The following is a 24,623-nucleotide window of genomic DNA, read 5'->3' on the forward strand; positions in this document are numbered from 1 at the left end:
AGAATATATTTCGCAGTTAAGGCATAACTTTTTTGTCAGCTCGATATTTAATTTTTCTATAACACTATTGAGACACGAGCAAACATTGTACATGCTATTTTCAAACTTTTGCTTCATCACTATCAAACAAGATTCGATTATAGATGGATCAGCTTCAAAAATACGCCTAATTAAATTATTCCGTTTACAAGGCAAAGGTAAGCGAGTGACATTAACGCTCGAAAACGTCGAATATTCATAATAATTTTCTATTTGTATTTTATAAATAATTATTTTTAATTTCAAATTATTTCGTATCTTCTTCGATTCGGTATTGCATGATTTCTCATTAAAAGATTTATGAATTTTATCAGTACTATAAGCATTATGCCTAGTAGTTGATCCAGTTGCAACGCAAGTAGAATCATAATTGAAATTATCTTCTTTTTGTTTGAGAAAATCTTTTTGATTTAAAACAAGTACTCGATGTTTTTGATATGTTGATGTCGTTGGTTGGATGTGTTCGGTACTTCTGTCATAAACGTTTTTTGGTTTGACAGTTTTTTTACACTTGATTGATCGTTTTGTATTGCAAGGTATCGTATTTAAATTCATGTTACGGTCCATTGAAATAGTATTGAAATTCCTAGTAAATATAAAATTTGGTGTAATTTTATGTGATAATCGATAAATAAAGCATCTTCGATAAACATTAATAAAGGAATGATCTTTTATTTATATATAAGTTAAGACATGTTAATTTGATAAATTTCATTCAACCGTTGATATACTTGAAATATTCCATTTTTAATTTTTAGTAAAAAAAATATTTTCTTTATTACATAACATACATGAAGCAATTGCGATTTAAATAGTCTTGCTCGTTGACAAACTTCCATACATTCAAGTTTTTTAAAATATTGTTTTTGATGCCTAACATGTTTAATTCCTCGCAAACTTTTTTCAATCTATGGTGTAAAATGACAGTGTCCAGAAAACAGACGATCAGATCATCCTTTATTATGCGTTTGATGGTATTTTTCATAATTTCTTCCACCGTGCTGATATCACATTCAACGACTCTGTTCAAAGGATCTTTCCACATAATTATTATATCGACGAATTTCTTGAAACATGGAAACTGCTTAGCCCATCGAGAATTTGTATTATACACGAAATGCTCCAATAAGGACTGGAATCTATATGTCAGACTAGGCACAAAAAGTGCTCGAATCTTGTCGAAATAGGGACTATATTTCTTTAAATTGAATACTGTATCGCCTTGGCTCGCACAATCGCATGGATTTATCTAAAATATAGACTAGACGTTATGAAGAAGCCAACTATATTTTTTTAAATAATAAATCGTAATACATGTATGTAACAGAAAATAATTTTTTACAATTTTATGTACAGATAAAATTGTACTTTATTTATTTATTATTTAGTAAACATTAAATTAAATAATTTAGAAAATAACGAATATGGATAACGTGTCTTTTATTACCGGTATTGCCTGCTCATTTCTAATCGTGAACAATTGATCCTTTGTCATGATAAAATTAATTAGAAAAAAAGAGATAATACAATTCAAATATATTTAGAAAGTGTATAACAATTTTATGCGCGATTCTCAAACAATCCATATATTATTCTTCGAATAAACATTTCGATTGATATTTTGCAACCTAGAAATACACAGTCAACGTTATTCTTCTTCTTGAAGATGGATACAATTAAAAATTGAATCGGTTTGTTTTTCCTACCTTCACACTTTGTATCCATCAAAATATGACTTGGTTTTTGCGTAATAAGCAAGGTATTTCGTATTTATTACTACATAATGATGTCAGCTTATATGGTAAATGCGCAATTATGCTGACACTATATGTATAGTACTGCAGGCAACGCAATATTATGTAAGACAATTTATCGTGCACTACTTTCATTCAAACTACTTAACTTTAGTATCTCCATTGCCACTGCGCGCCAAAATGTATAGAACCCACTAAATATGTATTAAAAACGATACATGTAAAACCTTCAGACATATTATACATAAAGAGCAAGAAAAATTGTGTAAAAATTAATTTATTGATTAATTGAAATGTAACAGATAAATTATAACTCTCTAAAATAGTTAGAGAGTCTGATTTTGATATAAAAACGTTATTGGAAAGTTGAAATTTTTTCCAGCATAAAGAAGCATAAAATTTCTATATTCTCTATAAGAAGTTATAAAATCTTTCTTCCTTTTTGTGTAACATTTATAAAATTAATTATATATTTTGACGTATGAACGCGCTTTTTTTGACAAGAAAAATTCTCAGAAAAGAAATCTTTTCAAACAAGCAGAATCGTATTCTTCGCCAAAATATGCCTATATTACTCTTCGATATTACTCTTTTCGTCACGTAAAATAAAAAAATTATTTGTACTTTCGCACGCAAGCTGAAACCAATATCTATAGTACTATATGTACGACAAATAAGTGCAGTATCTGTATGGTGTCATGCGTGATAACCGTAGCAACGTAACACGGGGGTGGATTTCATATACCGTGACGAGAGCAGTGAAATACAAAAGGTTTTCGGCTAAGAGGGAAATCGAGATCACGGGGAGATGGTGAACGTGGGTGACGAAGAGAGAATTCTACGAAATTCAGTGGAATAGTACGAGACAGCCGTAACCCATTCACGTAGTGGCTCTCCACGGGGATCAATACTTGTGACGCCGCGCCGCGCTGCGCCGCACCGAGATACTGATTGTGAGAGTAACAGCTCCATGCTCCACGCTGACTACGCACGCAGCATACCGCCTCTACCACCGACGGAGAAAAATCCCTGCGTGAGATATCCCGGAACGTTTGTCCTTTCCGTTCGGCAAGATTTGGTGTACTCAATTTTATTAGCAGCACTTAATTATTAATATGATATTTAATTATTAATATTCACATATCTATCTGATTTTCACTCATTTCATTTATTTATTTACCTATATAAAAATAGTATTTTTTGTACGGTTCTTAATATATGACCAACAATTTATGTAATTATAAACAATTAGTCGTTTAAAAATACATCCGCATATCAGCTTCATTAAATAAAATATGAATCCATCAACAATTAACAACGTAATAAATATTTGTTATGATTGTAATTTCTCTGAATTCATTTCTCAAAGCAGCAATGATTCATCTTACGCATCTTTTTCAACCAAATCACACTAATTAATAAAATATTATCAATTGTGCGATTTTAAAAATTAGTGCTAATATAACAATAACAAATTCATGTGATACTGGCTACTCTCACTCAAGAGGGATAAAGCCACTCTAGAGCACGAAAAATAAACCTAACTTTATGAATTTTTTTCGAGAATGTAATGAAAGAAATAAAAAAAATGTATTTTAGGTCTTTGTTGTACTTACATTGAGAAGTGTAAAAAAATATTTTCTTTATAGTGATTTTGTTAGAGGCGCTACAGCTCTGCAATGGTATCATCTTCTCATGGACAATGCTCTGCGGCCGGAACGGTAACTTCGGCAATTTTTAACCTAGAACCAAAATTTTTTAAATCTAAATTCCAAAAGCTACAGAAAGACATAACGGAAATTATAGTTTATAATATACCATTTTTGGAAAAAAATGGTACGAATTTAAAGTAAATGTTGAATTTATATATAAGGTAAATAATAGATGAAAAATTGTTTAGATAAAAAAAAGTATGCAACGTAAAAAAAAATCCGTACGTGTTTTTCTAGAGAATGCAATATTGAAGCTACAGTTAAAATTTCAAGTAAATCGGTCAAGATTTGATAGGAGTTATGTTTCCGACCAGTTTGAAGAAAGTGATTTCGAGAAAAATGTATTTAAAGTTTTATGTAACAATCGGCGACAGAAATGTTTACCTTTAATCTGCGATGCCTGCATCATATACAATAGGCCTTCCTCGTTGATGTTCTTTTCTTCCTGATCCTTCTTAGCCAATTTTAGAGATGATCGAGTAGCACGTAACTAATTCCTTTATTATCTTTAAAAAGACCCCTTCGCAAAAACTGCAAATCGTAAAAAAGTACGACGCTTTAAACTTCTAAAAATGACACTTAGGAATTTTTCTTTGCTGTAAGACCTTATTTCTAAAACCTTAAAGCATCATTTAAGCAAAAAGAATAATTTTTGAAAATTTTGGAGTGGCTTTACCCCTTGATCGCTGCGTTATTGCAAGTAACATTTTTATCCTATGGTAAATAATGCAATATATCTGGAAATCTAAAAACGTCGTGCGTACACAATATCTCTGTAACGAAAGAATATCAAAAAGCGTATCGGATATGGGAATAACAGGCTCCATCATTGATCGATCATAAGCACAAAATTTCATGCCAACAATAAACATATTTAGTCGTTTGACATTATTCTACTTCCTCTCAATTATTAATTTTGTAATAAGTATAGATCAGCGTTATATCATACATAACAAGAAATAGATGCAACTCGTTTGACAATGGATGTCGGAGCATTCTCTGGTTTATGTCGAATGCCGTTTAATGTGAACGTAATCCAGTTTTATACGCGCAAAGGAATCTTTGGTATCGGAAGCCGACTAAGACTCGAGGACTTTTCGAACGGGGAATTATAAGACAAGCCAGATATGGATGCTGCGCTGGAAAATCACTACGAGCTTCAAGAATGTTCTAATACTCCTTCCCTTAGGACATATCGAATAAATCGTTGCGATATATTTGTTCACCGCTTCGAAATAATACTTTATATAAACTCCAAGAAATCGTTACAATGAAAAAATTGAACTGTTAAAATTTTTTTCAGAAAACAATTGAAAAAAATTTTGTTTTCAATTATTAAATAAATATATAATAGAGAATGCAAAAATGCTTTTTACATTAGCAGATTAAAAGTTATTTAAACTTTCTATCTTTCAGATATTTTTATGTAAAGAAAAAATTTTTAATCAATATAAATAGATAAAATATTGATTTTATATATTTTTTCTCGTTTCAAAAAATATATCCTTTTACAGTTAATTACACATTTTATTAAAAATAATTGACATTATTTAAATAATATTACAAGAAACAATTTAAAAATGCTATAAGTCATTAACGTGATAAACATAATCAAACTTGGCGTGGTGAGGTGAAGGCGAAATGAGAATTTGATTTTGTAAATTGAGTTGGTGAAACGTAATGCAGGACAACAACTAATGGACGGTTTATATATACGTTCATAACAAGGGGGAACAATCTTTTGATCTTTCATCCCTACGCCGCTACACTTTCTATTTTAACCCTCCTGTAACCGGCACGCTTAATGAAAGTGCCGGCTTGACAAACAATCATCACTATGCTACTTCATCAAGCTTTTATCAAATTTGGAATTTTTATTTCCGTCGATTTTATGCGCATCTCGCGGATTACTTTTACGTCACAGAACGATAGATTGTAGGTAAAAAAGTAGTTTTGAAAAATGTAGAAATATTTATATTTCCAATTTTCATATTTTTTTAAAATAAATTTTAGTATAACAACATACATTAAGAAAATATTTTTTACTTTGCGTAACAAATTGTAATGAATAATATATATACCTATATGGTATATGAAAACGTAATATAGCCAGGGAAATAAAATGATTCACTTTAATTCTTAGAAGGTATTACGAAAAGAAATTACATTTTCGTAATGTTAACTCTTGAGCTTCGTGTTTGCGAAATAAAACGACCTCGTGCTTTAGAATATACTTTATAATTTCTCGACAGGACTTTGAGAGACGAGTTGGTTTTTCAATATCATTATTCAACGATGTGTCCTGCACACAAATCACATTTGCAGACAACCGTTGCTTATGAATGCAATTTAGATAAGCATACAACCGTTATATATATATATATATATTAGGTAATTATATATATATAATTGGTACGAAGATTATTGTATAAAATCATGAGATTAAACGCGTTTTAAAATGCATGCAAATTTAAATAATACTACAATAGGTATTGAATATTTATTGATAAGAGAAAGTGATGAGAACAAGAATATACAGTCAATGCAAATAGCACATTGAATGGTATTTATACTTCTTTTTATCTTTGAGATTTATAGTTTAATTGAACGATGTCAATTGAAATATTTTGAAATGATTACACAGATTTTCAAGAGATTGTATTATGATTGATTTTAATAAACATTGAAAGTCTTAATTCATCAGTGTTTTTTCTACATTTATCTATTTATCGAGAAGATTCTCCTATTTTTCAACTGTATTGGTCACGGCAGCCCCGTCAAATGACCTTTAATAGTGGCTCGATTTCACGAATGTGGGTTGAACAGGGAGGATGGTGGGCGAACGGGCACGTTGTCGAGACAGGATCATAAAGGGTGAAATAATGGAAAAAAGTATAAATCAATACTCTGGTACTCGCCGAGACCGTGAACGGCGCTCGTTGCGACGGCGAGGGCGATCACGGCCATCGATGACGACGACGAGGAGAGAGAAAAAGCGTGTGTAGCGAAAACTAGTGTGTGACATCTCTCTTCACGAGGATATCCGGGCTGCATTGTCGGTTTTCTTCGCAGTGTACCATTTGTCGCTGATTATGGTAAGTTACAATGTTATAGGCTCGTTGCAAACATTGAAATATTTCGCAGCTTTTTAAGACACAGTTACCCAATTAGCATGCCATATTTAAGAAATATGTTTTTTAATGTTTATTCAATGTTTTTACAACTATTTTACATTAAATAAATTTTTTAAAAATATTTTTTAAATATGGTACGCTGATTGGGTAAAAGAGATTCGCTGAAGTGCTCTAAGAAAATCTAAATTATGAAAATGTATACGTTATAGGCTCGTCGTAAAAATTGAAATATTTCGCCGCTTTTTAAGACATAATTAAACGATTCGCAAAGGTGCTCTAAGAAAATCTAAATTATGAAAATTTGGATGAGAATTTGTTTAATTTATTTAAAAAAGCTATGTTATTTTAATTATTGTTATAATAATATATAACAATAATTAGCAATATAGCTCTTCCTAACTGTAATTATTGATGTATTAGTAATCAACATAAATTAAAAGGGCGAAGTAAGAGTCAGAAGTAAAAATTACATTTAAAATAATATTGAAATATCAACATATTTAATTCTAAATCTAAAACACAATAGAGAATATACAAAAATTACTTAAAATTAAAAACATGATGCACGTAACAAGTTTCGACTCTTCGATTGAGTCCTCTTCAGACTTCAAAATAGTTTCTTTCGTAGATAAAATTATTATAGATAGTCAAAATATAATATTGTTGTTGAAAAATTTGATAATTCGCAGGTTAACAAAGTTTCTGACTCTTACTTCGCCCTTTTAATTTATGTTGATTATTGTTATATTAAGAGTCCTTATGAATATTTTCATCTTATTTGTTGATGTATTAGTAGATATAACTCTTTCTTTATACAAGATGTTAAAAAATTTATTAGAGAAATATCAAATTATAATCGGTATATAGACAAATCTATCAAAAATTGATTTTGTTCAGTGTTTGTTATATATAAATTTTGTCAGCAGAGTGCCAAACAGAAATGTGCTAGAAATAGCACAATAAGATAGAATTTATCAGCAAAAATTGATTAAAATTTATCAATTCATCAGTAATTATTTAAATACAGAACACATATTATATTTAAATAATACATAATTACGAAGTGGGAAATTCTGCTTGGTTTCTAAAGCCAATTTGCGATAAAATTATGTCGGCAGATTCTGTTGGTAGAATAAGATCTTAATCTGGACGTAGCTAAAGCCAATCTGCCGCATTATTTCGCTTAAATCTACTATAGGCAAATTGCTAATATTTTGCTTATCGGAATATTGTAGTGAAAAAATAAATGACAAATTGTAAGAGAAGAAACTTTTGTACTATTCCACAGATGCACGCATTGATTATCATGCTCTACTGCATTTTGCTCCTGTTGATTGCTGTTGCGGCACGGTCGAATATTTACTTGCCTTTAATGAAGGTAACTATGAAAATATCAACAACTTCATACAAGTGTAAAAAGTAGATGAAATAAAATGAATTGAAAGGAATTTCCTTCTGCAAAATAGAATATTTAATCTTCAAATTCAGAAATTGATTCACAAGTTTTTGAAAATTCATTTTCTCTCCTTCAAATCCTAGTTCATAGACACCACAAGAATCATGTCAGCAAAAAAAAAAAAAAACAATTAATTTTTTTCGATTTATAATGTGTATTCCTCGTAGAAATTGAAATAAACAAATATGAATGGAAAAAGATAAATATTAGGAAAAAATTCAGTAATTTCAGAGACAATCCGAATCATTGATTCCGAAGATGTATGTAACATCGCAAAGTAAATTCCTATTTATTCTTTTTAACTCATCCGTTTTTCGTAGGATGTTAAAAGAGCGTGTAATCCACTATTTGGATGTACCCAGGAGGAGGATTTGTGGACCGAGAACTTTCTTCAAGAATTGATCGATCAAGTAGGAAATGAATTTGTGAATGCGCCCGATTCGTACTTGGAATATCAGGAGGAGAAGGCCAAAGAATTGCCCATGGAATTGCCTGCCGATTATGACAGTATCGACACTTTGAACCCGAATCCAAGTATACGAGATCAGGAGTATCTGCAGCACAGTACGCTCTGGGGTCATCAACGGTTCGACAATAATAAAAATAATAACGACAAGGGCTACAATAGACATAGCATTCAATTTAATCTGAAAGGACTCAAAGACGAGAAGGCGGAAAATCCTTTACCGGCTTACTGCACTCCTCCGAATCCTTGTCCAGTTGGATACTCGAGTGTGTAAATAAAATTCAACCGTATAATTTAATGAAGAAACAATAGAAAAGTCGTTGCAAAAACATTTTTTTTTTTTCAATCATAAAATTTACTTTACTCTATACTTCCGATTTTCTCAAGTGTTTTTTTTTTCCCTTGCTCTATCCTACTTATACGGTGAAAATATGTGAAGAGTACATTTTTTTAAATTTTTAATCATCAAATATCTTTTTTAATTTGGAAGACAATAATTTCATATATCTGACGTATGATTTAAAATTTATTCCTATACTTTTACAGGTGAAAGTAATTGCCTCACCAATTTCGAAAACACAGCGGCGTTTAGCCGCGACTATCAAAGCGCTCAGGATTGTATGTGCGATACAGAACATATGTTAGAGTGCTCCAACGATTCTGGAAACAGTAACAGTTTGTCGAATATGCATATTTCGAGTTCCGATATCAGTCAAATTATCGAACAGTTTCAGGTAATTGAAATATACAGTTATCGTATATTAAACAATCAAAATTACAAGAATTAATTTATATTTTATCCTTCTGTCAAAGGAAAGGAGCACTTTTGAATTTATAAATAAAATTAAATGGTATGAAATAATGAAATTAAAAGTATTTATTCTCTTTCAGGAAGAAAATCCGTTCTTTCAAGGAGAAAAATTGCCCATAGCTGCAAAGAAAGGTATACACGTGATCAATTAAAGACTGCAGAAACGAAACTTGAGAAAAAATTAGAACATAAACATGAGAGTACATATAATACAAACTTCATTGATTCAAAGTTTAAATCGATCGAGAAAAGGACTTTAGCTTCAGATATTATTATTATAGATGTATAATTAGGCTTCGCCTAATAATAATAATAATAATAAATAAAACACGCATTTACGCAGCGTTAAAGCGTCAAGTATTGAGAAACGTCGTAACGTTTCCAAATCTGATGATGCACGGACAAAGTTCTTAAATGGACCACGGCTGTTTATCAGCGTGTATATTAAAGTATCTTTTTTTTCATTGATCTTGCCAGATACGTATAATTATTATATATACCTGTACGTTTTAATTAATATTATAGTGTCTATAAAAGTTGCGATTATTCAGTTTATAAAAACAATATTGTAAACATGTTAATATCCCTTTAACTTACGAAAATGTATAATATGAGTATTTTGTAAGATTTGCAAAAGTCTGTATTTTGCAATATTTAGAAAACACTCTTTGTATTTTCGAAAGCGATTGAACATCCATTAAACTTTACATATCCAGATGTTTCAATTTTTCATAAAATTAAAGAGAAATCTATCATAGATGTCAATGTATGTATATTTATAGTAATTCTGATACAGTAAAATATTATATAAATTGTATACACTACGTATATAATTGTTTGTCAATTATATTTTATTTTAATATATAGTATATCAGAAAATATTTATTTTCATTATACAAAATCTCTGAAATATATACTTTAACAGTAAATAAAAGCTTATGTTGTTTTTAATCATAACCATTTAATTGTACTAATTATCATTAAGGTACAGTATCATGTAAATTAGTTTTTAATTTATGCATGCATGTGTGTGTGTGTGTGTGTGTGTGTGTGTGTGTGTGTGTGTGTGTGTGTGTGTGAGAGAGATAAAAGATACAAAGAAAAATATACAATGACTATATGCTATACAAAAATTTATAAACTAATTAAGGTATTTTATTCTTTAATATAGTTATAATGGTAAATTACATACAGTATACATTAATATAAAGTCAGAAAATTATAAATTAACATATAAAATATTAATAATACTGCAATTATGTCATCAATTATGCATTATAAAGATTTATATAAAAATACAAGATAAACCTTTTCTCATTTTGTAGAAAACTAAAATCAGTTATCATAGAAGAACTATTATACATTCAATTTTTACAATTTACATGCCTTGTCATTTTATTTGACATTTATTTTGTAAGTAAATAATATCATTGCTTTCTAAAACTCTTTAATATCGGATATATATTATTTAATGCATCTTGTAGTTCAATCCTATTTTTGGCTCCTAAAAGTTATATCAAATAAACATATTTAATAATTATTTAACTGTCTGCTTGCTGTAATATCTGCAAAAATCTTATGTTTTACAATATTAAAACATACCTGTTAATACAACTTTACCATTTACAAATATTAACAATACAACTCTAGGTACTACCATTCTATATGTCAGACCAGGATATAACTCTGGTTCGTAACTAGAAAACTGTCCATGCATGTGATTTAAATTCTCCAACTTAATTGGGAATTTCAAATCACACGTTGCAACTATATTCTGTATTTTAAAACTGGAAAACTTAACCTAGAAAAAAATATAAAAACACTAAGTACATTAAGTAAAAACTTTCTCGAGATCTGCAAACATGAGATGTTGCTTACAGGGAATCCAAGTTTCTGGATTATCCTGGCAAATTTCTTTGCTGCTAAAAACGAATCTTCCTCGCTTCTCGCTCCAGTACATACTAATTTACCAGAGCGAAAGATCAGCGCTGTTGCTCTAGGATTCTGTATTCTCATTATCAATCCAGTAAACCTCGCTGGATTGTATTCAGAATTCCTAGTTCTCACATTAATGTACATGAGCTTTAATTCCGTTTGCAAGTTAACTGTAGAAACTACATTTCTGAAAAAATAATGCACACACTATACTGATACTGAAAGATCTTACACCCTACACACATCTAAAAGTCCATTCTACAATGGATAGTAGTAGTAGTGAATTAAGGAATAAGCGTAGAAACTAACAAATCATAGTCGAATGTGAAGAGGATAATTAACTATCATCGGTCGATTTCTACGCCTATTCCATAATCCACTACTGCTACTGTCCATTATAGAATGGGCTTAGGCCTGATTGCACCAACGTGATTTCGATTTTAAGCGAAACTTAAAACTGTCTCTGTCTCCCTTTCAGCTATAAAACGAGATAAATAGAGTTTTAAGTTTCGCTTAAAATCAAGAAGTGTTGGTGCAACTGGGCCTCAATAACGCAACAGTAAGCAGATATTTCTATGCAACACAAACGATTACATGACTGAAGACCTACTGTAAACAAGGCTCCACAACTTCTTTCGTGCTATTAATTGGCTTTATCGGAATCATCATCGATTGTGGATTGGCATTTTGTGATGTACTTGGTCTCGGCACATTGGTCTACGAATAAAGTTTACATTATTTTAGAAAATGTACATAAAATCTAGGTGAACGTATTTAATAACCTACCGATAACGGTGGTGCCATGGATCCATCTTCGCTTGCATTTTTAGCTGGATTATTGAGCAATCTCTTCAATTCGTTATCTTCCTGCGCGACTTGTGTCATTTTGAGAAAACGCCGGTGTCAAGTGCAAGCATTAAACTCATTCATACGGAATGGCACATGGCTCGTTTAACTCAGCCTAACCTTATAATAATCGGCATAATAAACGGGAATGTACACAGAATAGATCCCGCATCTCAAAAATCAATGGAATTATACTCGATTCCGACGCGTTTTTTCATAAAACAAAATAATCTGGTAGAAAAAAGATATTCATCGCAACTCTGAACGCACAAGGTTAATTCACACAACTTACATAACTGCATAAATTTCTTCCTTCTTCTTCTTAAATTTGAGTGATTCATAACCAGAGATGCCGGTGTAGCCGGATTATCGTGGCCAGTCTCATGGCCGCAGCACAACAAATCATAATCCTTCTTTTCCTCTCACTTCGCGAAAGAGAAGCATTTTGATTGGTTGATTCTCTTATGCGTCATGCATTAAGGTACATTTTCATGCTGACGCTCGACGCCCATTTCTGGCGTCAAAACTGATCGATATTTGGATTCCCGAGCTAGAAGCAACGTCAAAAACGCCAAAGCTCAACTGAGTTGAACTTTTACGTTTGACTTACGCTTAACATTATTGACGTGCGATTCACAAATAAAAGACTGATCGATATTTGGATTCCCGAGCTAGAAGCAACGTCAAAAACTGAGTTGAACTTTTACGTTTGACTTACGCTTAACATTATTGACGTGCGATTCACAAATAAATTTCCGTTTAACCGTAATCTATAATTGGTCAGTTTTAAATTTTTATAGTTCAAAAAATTATTGCTTAGATCTAAAAAATAACACATAATTTTAAATTGTTTTTCCAAGAAATCACATATATTAATGTCCTTAGAAATAACAAATATATTATGTCGGACCGCTCGACGCGACTCGAACCGAGCCTCGAGAAGTAGTTCGGATTGCAAAGCCGACGTTTTGCCGCGGAGCCAAACAGCCCGACGCGTATGATATTTGTTTATTTCCTACAATTAAGAAAAATACAAATACAAAAAAACGCTAGGACATCTTTCAATTAAAAGTAACGCACAAAGATTCATGTATAAAAATAACGTAAATTTTACATATTTCAGCCTTGCGTTTCGGAAGAACCCTAATCCTAAACTCATCCGTTTGCTTCTTGTATTCCTCAAGTCTAAACAATTTCTCCATTTAATATTCCCCTGTATTCCCCACCGGTCTCGCTCCCACGTGGGGACTTCGTCGGCCATAATTTGTTTTTGCGACTCGCCGCCTGTGGCGGTAATTCTTTGATACCGGCCGTATCGACTCAGTTCGTGGCGTTCGTGGTCGGGGCTGAATTGGTCTGAGTTGCATTGATTAAACTTTATTACACAGTAAAAACGTGTATCATTTATAAAAATGCAGGTGCCGCCAATTTTCATGGAATTGTCGTTAGACGATCAGGTAAATTTGCAAAATTAAATAATATTCGCGGTTAATTTCCGTAGAAATATTTTTTTTGTGGCATACATACATATTTGAGACATATGTGATATTTGTAGGTTATAAATTCATTGAAATGAATTTACCTTAAAGAAGTGTTATAATATAATTATAAAAAGAATAGTAATATTAATAATTCTGTAACAAAAATCTCTTTCATTTATACATAAAGATTATTGTAGGGTCTGTTTTTTGTTCCTGCATTGTCTGAACTTAATGCATAAGGTGCAATAAGTTAAAATGAAACAAACGTATATTTGTTTCACATCAACTTATTGCACCGTGTGTACTAGTTCAGATCAGAAGGTGCAGGAACAAAAAACAGACCCATAAAATTAGTCTTCATATTTGCATTGTATTTATAATAGTAATTTATGTCTCTAAAGAGGGTTAAAAAATAAGCTGAAACATTAGCGCCTTAATTTAATAAAGAGGTTTGTGTTACAGTTGTATTTTATTTCGCGCAACGATTACCGTGCTTGACTCCTATTTGCCCTTTTCTCATTTAATTTCATTCGAACAGTAAGAAGTTCTTACAAATTAATCTATAATTAACCTTAGCCGTATACACTTGTATTTTGCACCTTAGATATACACACTCGGGTCTCTGGGATCCCATCTATATTTGTTACCGTGATGTTCGTTAAAATATATATTCAAAAAGTTACTAGTTAATTTAAATTTAAAATAAAAGTAATAATAAGGCTCAATATGTATAAAACAGTATAAATATAAAGAGGGCAAAGAGCCAAGTAAATTAAGGAACAATTTAATTTAAACAATCATACAAACGTTTTGACTCTGAATCATGTAACATTTTTAATGTTACATTAAATATGAAATATAAATTAAAATAACAATTTATTGCATACATTCTTTATTAAGTAAAAATATTCTCAATTTAATATAAAATTCAGTCAATGTTGGTGTCGTAAGCATAATTAATCCTGGTAAAAAATAAAAGAAACAGAAGTAACATGTCCATAAATAAAAATTCCAAGTCACAACAGTAAAATAGTATTATAATTAAAAATTAAGTAAGATAATTTACAGCAAACCAAAATAAGCACTGATCTTTTTGATGAAAAATAAGATAATGTCCTATTATTAAATTTAAAAGATTAATAATAGACACTACAAGTCTCCTGATATTTCAATTAATTTTGTTTTATTTGATGTAGAATTGATTAATGAACAAGCCTATAATGTATAAAAATTGATAGGATTAAGGAGCTTCGAGATCTATAGGTTGAAAAAAAAAGAATAGTTCAGAAACGCAAAAAAATCTCGATCTGACAAATTACACTGGGATCCCGAGACCTCAGTGTGTATAGCTAGGGTTAATAATTCTGCAACTAAATAACAATAATTAAATATAAAAATATTATTAAAAGTACATTTTTTTTTTTTAATTTATTCTTATTATTGTTGTTATATTTTTAGGCGCAAGAGCTAAGAGTATATTTTAAAGGTCTTGGTGCAGAAATCAGCGAAGAAAAATCTCCTAAAGGTATAGAAGATGATTTGCATAAGATTATAGGGGTATGCGAGGCATGTTTCAAAGAAGGAAATGAAAGTGAAATAGAAACTGTATTGAATGATATTGTTTCTATCATGATTCTGGTAAGTTCAACATTTTGATAATTTTTTATTGTTAAAGAATATTAATTTTCCTTTTTATTTTCACTAATGTGCTATTTTAGATACCTACAGAACGTGCTGAAAATTTAATTCTAGCATTCTGTGAAAAACTTGTAAAAGCACCTGGAAACAAGCTTGGATTGGTGTGCTTAAAAGCGTAATAAATTGTTAATTTTTATAAAATTTATATATGTAGCATATTATTTTTTACTGCACAACAGATCATATATAAATTAATAAATAATCCTATTTTCAATTAGAAAGTAGATTTTGATATTTAATATTACTAATATGCAAATTTTTACAAATATATCTTCTCAAATGTATATGTTTGCAGTTTGTGGCTTTTATTCCAATCTCTTGCTGATGATTCTCCAATGAGATACCATGTTTATTACCACTTGGTACAAATAGCCCGCAATGTTGATCAAGTAAAAGCTGTGTATAGTGGAATAGATCAATTAAAGCAACAATTTGCCTCCTTTCCTCCATCAAACGAACAAATGCAAAAATTACTGCGTTTGTTGCACGAAGTTCTTTTAAGCTGCAAACAAGGGTAATGCCTTATGTTTTCTCCATCCTCTCTCTCTCGCGCGCGCGCTCCTTTTAATACACTTGTTTTCTATACAATATAAAAATGATTTCAAATATAAAACAATATTTAAATATTAAATCTTATAGGACCGTACATGTGAGAGAAACACAACCACTAAGAAAATGCCTTTAATGTCAAGATCCATCTTAACTGTTAAAGGCATTTTCTTGTTAGTTGTGTTTCAAATATAATATATATTTTACAAAGTATTTATATAATCCTTTTTAGAGAACAAGCAGCAGCTGTTATGGTGGAATTGTTGGGAACTTATACAGCAGAGAATGCTTCCGCGGCTAGGGAAGATGCACAACGTTGTATATTAGCTGCGTTAGCAGATCCAAATACATTTTTGTTAGATCCGCTTTTGGCATTGAAACCTGTGAGATTTTTAGAAGGCGAATTGATACATGATTTACTTCTTGTATTTGTACAAGATAAATTACCAGCTTATTTACATTTCTATCAACATCATAGAGAATTCGTAGAGCATCAACTTGGTATATACCTAGCCCATAATGTAGAATATGTAGATAATATAAACTTGAAATTTATTTCAATAAAATAAGATTTAAAGTGTACTTTTTTCTCTTTTTTTTTTATAGGATTAAATCATGAACAAAACATGAAAAAGATGAGGCTATTGACTTTTATGCAACTTGCAGAGACAAATCCAGAAATGTCCTTTGATACAATACAAGAGGAATTGCAGATTGATGAATCTGAAGTAGAAAGCTTCATAATTGATGGTATACTATTTTATTTACAATAACTAGCATTTAACATCCTGAGTAAATATAACATAGTTTTCACTATTATTTATTTAGTGGAAACTGATTTTTGACAGGATATATTAAATGAATCTGTACTGACTTAGTAAAATTATATTTTCACTGAGTTATCGAAGTGTTCAACAAATTTGTTAAGAAACAGACTTTTAAGAAAAATACGAAACGTTTTGATCGTGTAATAATATTCTCACGAAATATAAATATTGTTCTAGTTTTAAAAACCAAACTTGTGAGAGCGCGCATGGATCAGGCTGGTCGAAAAGTATTAATTTCAAGTACAATGCATAGAACATTTGGTCGTCCGCAGTGGATGCAACTACGAGATTTACTTGTATCATGGAAAGCTAATCTTTCAGCTGTACAGGATGGCATGAAAACCGTAGCTGTTGCGCAAATGGAGCTTGCAGCAAAGAATAAAGCTACTCTTGCTCACTGACAGTATCGAAAAATTCCATAAATATACATAATAACGAAAATAATACCATAAGTTAATTTATTAAAAGTTAATTTTTTTCTGGAGAATAATAGAGATTCATTGAGTCTGGCTATAAAAGCAATACAGCTAAAAATTAATAGCAATTGTATTACAATATCACATTTGTGTAACACAAAACTATTAAATAAAAAATTATTACATAATTTTAAACATATATTTACATATATAATATATGAAAGCTACATTCGTGTCGATCGACTCATTTTTTTTGTATCAAATTATTTCTATAAAATAAATGATTTAAATTGATCACAAAGTATATTAAAAATTAATTCAAAACGCTCTGGCGCGTTTTCTTGGACCTCTTCTCTCATCATCTTTTGTCACTTGTGGTTATTGCCATAGACTATGTTTCCACCGAGGGTTAAGCTGGAAACACAATAGGCATAGGCAATAATTCACTTCCAAGTAATTTATTCGATAGGATAAGAAATATCTTTGCGTGTGACAGTATCATCGCGATCTTATTATTATTATTAAGCAATCTTTAATTTATAAAATAAAATAAAACAATTGGTGGGACAAAGATGCGAAATGTAGTTGCATAAGGGGGAAGATGACGGCGTGTAAGAGGAAAAGAGACAGTAAGTATACACGGTAAGTAAATACAGCGCGGCAGCGGCACACAATGGGCGGAAAAACTCTTTGTGGACAAAAATCGACCGACACTAATTCTTAACCGATTTTAATATTTTTTTTAATACTAGAAATTTAATGAGCTTTAAGCCTATTATATTTATACCCCCTCCGCGTTCTTAAACACATTATAATTTATGTTGGTAAATCTGGTTCATAAATCAAGCGCCTAAGGAAAAAAAAACAAACTTGAGTTAGTTGATGTATATATATATATATACCTATATATATATATATATGCTACTAACCAGCCATATTTATTCCAAGTATACATATGTAAACCTCTTGTAACTTTTGTATAAAAGACAAATGATAAACAATAAAGACTACGATATATTTTTTAATATAAAAAAATTAAGAAATTATGACTGAATTTCTCTTATCATACTTGATAAATCAGATCTGAGTAGAAAATCTGGGACGTGGTAAATCACCAAATACCGTATCAGTATTGACACTTTTAGCTAAGGCTTTCATCGAAGCTCGAATGTTGTGTGGCTCGGTTGGCAACTGTAATTATAATTATATACAATTTTTTTTAGAGAGAATAAACTTCAATGAAATATAATAATAAAAAAAGATTCAGAAATATAATACGAGGGCAATAAGAAATATAATACAAGTCAATAAGTTCTCAGAAAATCTGTCATAACACATCTGAATGAATTTAAACGTGTTCATACATCCACATGTGATGAACATCGTTCGGGACGTCCAATTGAGGCTGCTACGCCAGAAATCATTGATAAAGTCCACGATATTGTTTTGACTGATCGACGAGTGAAAGTGCGCGAGTTTGTTGAAGCCACAGGCATATCATCTGGCACAGTGATTTCAATTTTGCACGAACAATTGGGTATGAAAAAGCAAGATGGGTGCCACGTTTGTTCACTGTGGACCATAAGTGCGACGATTTCAAAAAAATGTTTGGAGATGTTTCAAAGTAATCCAGATGAATTTCTGTGTCGATTCATTACTGTGGACGAAACATGGATCCATTACTTCATACCCGAGACGAAGGAACAGTCAAAACAATGGACTTCACCGGGTGAATCAGCTCCGAAAAAGGCGAAGATCGTGAAGTCGGCTAAAAAGGTGATAGCCACAGTTTTTTGGGATGCACGCGATATAATTCATATCGATTTACCTTCCGTCGAACCAAACGATCAATGACGATTACTACGCAGCCTTATTGGATCGTTTCAACAACATTTTAAAGAAAAAACGTCCCCATTTGGCGAAGAAGAAAGTGCTCTTCCATCAAGACAATTCACAGGTTCGCACATGCCCGGCACCGATGGCCAAATTCAACGAATTCCGCTACGAATTGCTTTCCCATCCAGAATATTCCCCAGATTTAGCCTCCTGTGACTGTTTCCTGTTTTCAAATCTGAAGAAATAGTTCGAAGGAAAGAAATTCACCAGAGAGCAGCTCATCGCCAAAATAGAGGCTTATTTTGAAGGGTTGAACAAATATTCGGACAGCTTGAAAAAGTTGGAGAATCGTTGGATGAAGTGTATCGAGCTGAAAGGAGACTATGTTGAGGAATAAAAATTAATCGATAAAAAAATGTGTTTTACTATGTTTTTCTAAAAACTTAGTGACTTGCCCTCGTACAATATTGCAAACATTAAAAATCATAAGTACAAAGAAAAAACGGTGTAAATCGAGCGATAATAAGATTTTTTTATAAAGCAATTTCTAATTTACAATGTTCATACAACATAAAAATATAAAATTTATTTTATAAAAAATCTTATTACCACTCGATTTAGTCCGTTTTTTCTTTATACTTTGCATTGCAAAAAACGAGTAAAATCTAATTAATAAAAATTATGTAAGATGGTACCTGATCATCGTCTTGATCCTGTACTGTATGATGAATGATAGAAGGAAAAACAGGCACAATGACAGGTAGCGATTTAGCTAATGTAGAATGACCATCTCGCTGACCTCTCGGCATATGAATCTCTCCGTTTTGGCTTAAATCTAAATATATTAAATAGGAATTAAAGGCTTATAACGATCGAAACTAGATCTTTGATGCTTAAATAATTCAATATAAATTATATATATACTAATATCATATCTATATGTCAGCTTTCCGGTTTTCCCGTATCTTTCTAGAGTGCTTATGTGTTTTTCATGTCTTTGATAGGGCCATATAAGTGGTGACTATAAAAGTTTCGATGTGCTCGTTGCGGACAATCTAGACATTCTAAGCCGCAGGGTTGCCCTCACCAACAAATGCCCCCCTTGTGCTGTAATTGTGAAGAGGAATATCTTCCCTCTTCAGATAAGTGCCCGGTGTATGAGCGACATAGACAAATTTATGCCTATACGGCCATCAAGAATGTTTCATATTTTGAAGCTCGCTCTAAATTCGGCATGATCCTCAACTCCTCTTCCCCTCCCAATCCTCTTAATCAATTTGAGGCTTTCTCTCTTACTAAATCTAATTACTCTCCTCGTATTCAACATCACTATCACGATTTAAATCTGCATGACATCCTTCTTGAATTTGCTCATATTTATCAAACTAACGATCGCTCTTTTGCAGATGTAACACGTACGGCCGCCTCTCAACGATCTCAACCCTACACTAACGATTATGAGAACATTGTATCCAGTACACCTATTCATACCTATTCATACTAAATCGAATCAGACTGGATCTCATAATGCCACTTAGGGGCAATCGTCCCACTCATCATTCGAGAAATCTCGGAAACAATCTTTGCGTCGAGTCGACTAATCGTCTTTAGGATCCCCTTAGGCTAGGTTCACAACCTTACTTTAAGAGGCCCTAAGTCGTAAAGCCATAAGAAATTGACCAATCATAGTTGAATGCGAGAAAAATAATTGACTGTAATTGGTCAATTATGCTTTCCGGTTTAGAACCTCTTAAAGCGAGGTTGTGGACCCAGTTTTAAGCATCAAAGATCCAGTTTTAGCCGTTATAGGCCTTTAATACCTATTTCTTATTAGTTGTGTTCTGACATGATACGATCTAATAAGATTCTTATATCGCTAAGTATATTAATTATTACACAGATTTAGACCTAAATAAATACAAGATATTAACGATAAATTAATACATCGTACCATCGTTATCAGATCCGTCGGTATCTTCCGAAGAGCATACAAGCTGTTGGCTGCCTGCGTCTGTATCCTCCATTCCTTCAAAATGAAACAATACTTCTGTATCGAAATTTACCTTGGTACACATATACATTGTATCCTTTTTTTTCGAATTTTCATCCTGTAAAGTTTATTATCCATATTCAATACTATTTATTAATGTTATAAATACAAAAACTTTCGATCTGTATATCAAATAATGATTGAAAAAACTTTGATACAACAAAAGTGACTTACATTAATGGTACTTTTATAGGAGTGTCTGGTGGTTGTTTCGTGTTTAACATTAGGGCTACTAGATACTTTTGTATCATTGAATATTATATCAGACTTTGGATTCACTGTACTAGCTGCAGAAGTAGTCATGATATTTTTAAAGCCATCAGGAGTTGTTGGTGGAGTCTCTATATTATTGGTTACTCTACTTATTTCGTCACCTCTACACACTAGTCTAATTATAAAAAAAAAACACAAGTTATGATTATTATTACATAACATAGCAATATATTATACATATAATTATCAAATTATACTTTGATAACAGCCTATGTTCGTTGTGTGCTCTTTCACGAAATTGTTCCAACAACTGATGCTGTTCATCAGTAAACGCACGTATTTTATCTTCTATAGCTATTGTTTCACGTTGTACAGCTTCCTGTAGCTGTTGTTGTAATCCATCTAGAGCCACTTGAACCGTGTTAGGTAATTGTGAGACTAAATAAATAAAACGCAACATATAATGCTAAGATAACATACGTGCATAATAGACAAATATAAATGAATTATTTTCAAATTCGACTAAATTAAACATGTACGTACACATTGACTTACCAGAAAATTTAGGCTGTTGCAGATAATCGTCAAGATCTTCCAAACTATGATTAATTACTACCCTGAATATTGGACTATAATCTGGATTGGATTTTAATTTATTTATTTCCTCGGGCGATAACTGTAACAATATAATCATCTTTCAAACGAGTTTATTTACAAGTTAACGACTCCATAAAATTGAATAATAAGTATACCTCTAATATATTATTTTTGTAATTTATGTAAACAGAAAATGTGTATCTGGAATCAATATCATATGCAGAGACTATCGCCCAAAAATCAATTACTTATCTTGTTAATATACAATAAATTATGTTCAGATTCCTATCCAAATACCACCCAGATATCACACCATCTTTGTTGTTTATCGAACGTTAAACCAGAATAGCATGACCCTCAGGGAGGATCCGAATAGGAAATCCAAACACGCTGTTATAAAGAATGATTCATAATAAATTATTTTGCATAAATCACATTAAAATTAAATACTAGTTGACAAACATTTTGGAAAGGCAACAACAAAAATATAGAAAATCAGATAAGTAAATGCCAAGTAAATACGGTTGCTGCTTCTCCAGCCGAAAATTCTTGACTTTTTAAACAAATTTGACACAAAAGATTTCATGCTTTTTTCCTTTATTTTAGAGAATGTACTACACAATAACAATAATTTGATAGTGGCAGTTAATCTCGAGTAAGAAAGATATACCAACCATACAAATAAAACAGATCGTTCATATTGATAAAGACATTTTTGTCTTATTAACTTAATATCTCTCTTTTGTAATATGTTTTGTCTAAAACTTACAAGAATATTGTTATTAACAAGGACTAAAGCAGCACCATATTCTCTGTGGACCGCATGAGTATACATTGAGCAATTGCAACAACGATGTACAATCCAGGATCCAACATTTCTTTTCTCCATTAAACCAGGTTGTTCTTTAGTAATTTTTTCCAATTCTGATACACTTGCCAAATCCTGTCAAAAATAAAATCAATATATCATTATATATATCATATATTATATCATTAATAATTTAATTGTTCCATATTTTAATTACAATTATATATACATAAACATTCATTATGTCAAGCAATTGATTATGACAGTAATTTTTGTGTAGATATTGTTGTAAAAAAATGCTAAAAGAATTACAAACAATAATAAAGGATCTAATCTCTGAACAGAAATGTCATGTCAATCAATGCTTAGATACTAATTTCGCATGAATATTAAAAAAAAATATTTTATATAAAAATCAAGGGAAAAAAATGGAAAATAAACCACCTTTAAACAAAATGTTAATAAAATGCGATGGGATCTCAAAGTATAAGATTATTGCCGTGCTGCAAAAAACATGGAATTGATAACTATCGTAACGAGTTGTATGATATATCAAACTGAGACTTGAACCAAGATCTATTTATGAAAATTGAAGCCACATATTTTTTCACGTTTACTACACGTCTCTCTATATAAGATTAAATTCTAAATTCGTACCGGTAAACAGGGATAAAGATCAAACTCTAGATTCATACCGGTTTTAACTTTGGAACGAAACAGGTGAAAAGTGAAAGGGAAAAGTGGAGGTCGAACAAAGCATTCTTTTGTTTAATTAATTATTATTAAATCATAGATTTAAAAAAAACAAAGAAACGGTAATAATTCGTGAAAAAAGCTTTTATTCACCTCGCGAAAAAAGGCATCGGTACGCTCCACATCAGTCAACTCGACGTTAACCTGCTGTAATTCGGCGCTCCTAGACTTGATGGATACATTCAGGCACTTACAGGTAACGTGCATCTTTCAATTATTGAGAAAAACGATCGACGAACGCGCGAGTTGATTGGATGACCAGAGAACACAGCGTTCCTCTCTTCCTTTTTCGGAAAGGTCAAAGATGCGCCGAGATGCGCGATGCAGCACGAACTATACACACCACTACGTACTTGATTGCAGATTGCAGCCTGTACTGCCTGCTGCAGATGTAGTTTTGATTTAAATCAGCTGTTCTCTCTCTCTCCCCGTCCCTCCCTCCCCCCTCTCTCTCTTTCTCTCTCTCGAGATTGTCTAGCAGAACTCCTCAATTGCTCCCAATCAAACAAGCATCATCACCGCGAGACGTCGTCTATCAACGAAGGAGCATCAAGAATCGTACCAAAATATATATATATATATATATGTCGTCAGAGAGAAATCTTAGAAGTTTTTCTCTGATGTCGTTTGCGATCAGATAAAGCATATATAGGTTGTCGAAGCAACTATCTCTCTTAACTGGATAAACCGACTGTTCAACGTCGTCCTGCCGAAAAAAACATGCACGACTAAGAATTGAGAAAATAAATGGCGCGCATACGAATTGCTATATATACATATATATACATGTATATATATATATATTTATCATATACATGTATGTGTGCGCGCGCGCGCGCGGGAGTGTATACCAGAGAGAAACCTGAGAGAGGACATAACGATCTAAAACCTGTAACCATGGTATAAATACAAGGGTATGCTCTTGCGCATATTTCAGATAGGGACAATCCAGGGAATTTGTTCTTGCTTACGTCACACGAGCTTCCTCTACATTTACTTTACACGAGTATGACGTAAGCAAGAAGTTCTTGCTTACGTCACACGAGCTTCCTCTACATTTACTTTACACGAGTATGACGTAAGCAAGAACAAAAAGTGGTGGGAATGCGCAGTGGTCTGACACAGAACGAGCATACCCTTGTCTTTATACCATGCCTGTAACCACAAAATACTGCCGCACACTACTGCCCACTGCAAAAGTGGATGTGAACTACATGCCAGATCCACTATTCTGAGGATAAC

The 24,623-nt window shown here is 31.7% G+C and overlaps 5 protein-coding genes across 8 annotated transcripts; 2 read left to right on the forward strand and 3 right to left on the reverse strand.

Moving 5' to 3' along the window:
* Window positions 1-817: 817 nt before the first annotated feature.
* Window positions 818-1,673, reverse strand: LOC108774193 (uncharacterized). Its single transcript, XM_018540236.1, has 2 exons — window positions 1,487-1,673; window positions 818-1,288 (listed from the first exon to the last, which is right to left on the reverse strand). Exons 1-2 carry the CDS (start codon window positions 1,532-1,534, stop codon window positions 818-820), a joined length of 519 nt encoding a protein of 172 aa, XP_018395738.1. The 5' UTR covers window positions 1,535-1,673.
* A 4,796-nt stretch (window positions 1,674-6,469) lies between these two features.
* Window positions 6,470-9,869, forward strand: 7B2 (Secretogranin_V domain-containing protein 7B2). Of its 2 annotated transcripts, none has more exons than XM_018540277.1 (5): window positions 6,470-6,600; window positions 7,928-8,017; window positions 8,416-8,827; window positions 9,108-9,295; window positions 9,453-9,869. In XM_018540277.1, exons 1-5 carry the CDS (start codon window positions 6,598-6,600, stop codon window positions 9,522-9,524), a joined length of 765 nt encoding a protein of 254 aa, XP_018395779.1. In that variant the 5' UTR covers window positions 6,470-6,597; the 3' UTR covers window positions 9,525-9,869. The 2 variants fall into 2 exon arrangements, with proteins under 2 accessions (XP_018395779.1, XP_018395780.1); XM_018540278.1 differs by having other exon boundaries at window positions 8,458-8,827.
* Window positions 9,870-10,762: 893 nt separating this feature from the next.
* Window positions 10,763-12,471, reverse strand: Trf (TATA-box binding protein-related factor). Of its 3 annotated transcripts, none has more exons than XM_018540274.1 (6): window positions 12,446-12,471; window positions 12,094-12,268; window positions 11,918-12,024; window positions 11,251-11,494; window positions 10,975-11,173; window positions 10,763-10,876 (listed from the first exon to the last, which is right to left on the reverse strand). In XM_018540274.1, exons 2-6 carry the CDS (start codon window positions 12,190-12,192, stop codon window positions 10,800-10,802), a joined length of 726 nt encoding a protein of 241 aa, XP_018395776.1. In that variant the 5' UTR covers window positions 12,193-12,268; window positions 12,446-12,471; the 3' UTR covers window positions 10,763-10,799. The 3 variants fall into 3 exon arrangements, with proteins under 3 accessions (XP_018395776.1, XP_018395777.1, XP_018395775.1); XM_018540275.1 differs by having other exon boundaries at window positions 12,094-12,273; window positions 12,446-12,468; XM_018540273.1 differs by lacking the exon at window positions 12,446-12,471 and having other exon boundaries at window positions 12,094-12,411.
* Window positions 12,472-13,497: 1,026 nt separating this feature from the next.
* On the forward strand, window positions 13,498-17,241 carry eIF3m (eukaryotic translation initiation factor 3 subunit M). Its single transcript, XM_018540271.1, has 7 exons — window positions 13,498-13,610; window positions 15,093-15,272; window positions 15,353-15,447; window positions 15,628-15,846; window positions 16,114-16,382; window positions 16,488-16,631; window positions 16,886-17,241. Exons 1-7 carry the CDS (start codon window positions 13,566-13,568, stop codon window positions 17,107-17,109), a joined length of 1,176 nt encoding a protein of 391 aa, XP_018395773.1. The 5' UTR covers window positions 13,498-13,565; the 3' UTR covers window positions 17,110-17,241.
* Window positions 17,242-17,464: 223 nt separating this feature from the next.
* Window positions 17,465-23,622, reverse strand: PRAS40 (Proline-rich Akt substrate 40 kDa). Its single transcript, XM_018540276.1, has 9 exons — window positions 23,475-23,622; window positions 22,590-22,763; window positions 21,779-21,899; window positions 21,481-21,661; window positions 21,185-21,398; window positions 20,912-21,068; window positions 19,656-19,795; window positions 18,194-18,315; window positions 17,465-17,538 (listed from the first exon to the last, which is right to left on the reverse strand). The coding sequence occupies exons 1-8, from the start codon at window positions 23,586-23,588 to the stop codon at window positions 18,202-18,204; spliced, it is 1,215 nt and encodes a 404-aa protein (XP_018395778.1). The 5' UTR covers window positions 23,589-23,622; the 3' UTR covers window positions 17,465-17,538; window positions 18,194-18,201.
* Window positions 23,623-24,623: the final 1,001 nt, after the last annotated feature.

The sequence above is a fragment of the Cyphomyrmex costatus genome, unplaced genomic scaffold, assembly GCF_001594065.2.
Source record: "Cyphomyrmex costatus isolate MS0001 unplaced genomic scaffold, Ccosl1.0 scaffold24, whole genome shotgun sequence".
In the NCBI taxonomy this organism is placed as follows: domain Eukaryota; kingdom Metazoa; phylum Arthropoda; class Insecta; order Hymenoptera; family Formicidae; genus Cyphomyrmex; species Cyphomyrmex costatus.

What these genes read in the sequence shown, in the direction of transcription:
- LOC108774193 (XM_018540236.1), bottom strand. Translation starts at nt 1,534, where the DNA reads ATGACAAAGGATCAATTGTTCACGATTAGAAATGAGCAGGCAATACCG. An exon ending in GAAATGAGCAGGCAATACCG is followed by an intron (nt 1,289 to 1,486) that starts GTAATAAAAGAC and finishes TCTATATTTTAG; the next exon opens with ATAAATCCATGCGATTGTGC.
- 7B2 (XM_018540277.1), top strand. An exon ending in TTGTCCAGTTGGATACTCGA is followed by an intron (nt 8,828 to 9,107) that starts GTGTGTAAATAA and finishes ATACTTTTACAG; the next exon opens with GTGAAAGTAATTGCCTCACC. An exon ending in AAATTATCGAACAGTTTCAG is followed by an intron (nt 9,296 to 9,452) that starts GTAATTGAAATA and finishes ATTCTCTTTCAG; the next exon opens with GAAGAAAATCCGTTCTTTCA.
- Trf (XM_018540274.1), bottom strand. Translation starts at nt 12,192, where the DNA reads ATGACACAAGTCGCGCAGGAAGATAACGAATTGAAGAGATTGCTCAAT. An exon ending in GTTGTGGAGCCTTGTTTACA is followed by an intron (nt 11,495 to 11,917) that starts GTAGGTCTTCAG and finishes TTATTTTTTCAG; the next exon opens with AAATGTAGTTTCTACAGTTA. An exon ending in TCCAGAAACTTGGATTCCCT is followed by an intron (nt 11,174 to 11,250) that starts GTAAGCAACATC and finishes ATTTTTTTCTAG; the next exon opens with GTTAAGTTTTCCAGTTTTAA.
- eIF3m (XM_018540271.1), top strand. Translation starts at nt 13,566, where the DNA reads ATGCAGGTGCCGCCAATTTTCATGGAATTGTCGTTAGACGATCAG. An exon ending in AATTGTCGTTAGACGATCAG is followed by an intron (nt 13,611 to 15,092) that starts GTAAATTTGCAA and finishes TTATATTTTTAG; the next exon opens with GCGCAAGAGCTAAGAGTATA. An exon ending in GGATTGGTGTGCTTAAAAGC is followed by an intron (nt 15,448 to 15,627) that starts GTAATAAATTGT and finishes ATATGTTTGCAG; the next exon opens with TTTGTGGCTTTTATTCCAAT.
- PRAS40 (XM_018540276.1), bottom strand. Translation starts at nt 23,588, where the DNA reads ATGCACGTTACCTGTAAGTGCCTGAATGTATCCATCAAGTCTAGGAGC. An exon ending in GAACATAGGCTGTTATCAAA is followed by an intron (nt 21,399 to 21,480) that starts GTATAATTTGAT and finishes TTTTATAATTAG; the next exon opens with ACTAGTGTGTAGAGGTGACG. An exon ending in CGACGGATCTGATAACGATG is followed by an intron (nt 19,796 to 20,911) that starts GTACGATGTATT and finishes TAATATATTTAG; the next exon opens with ATTTAAGCCAAAACGGAGAG.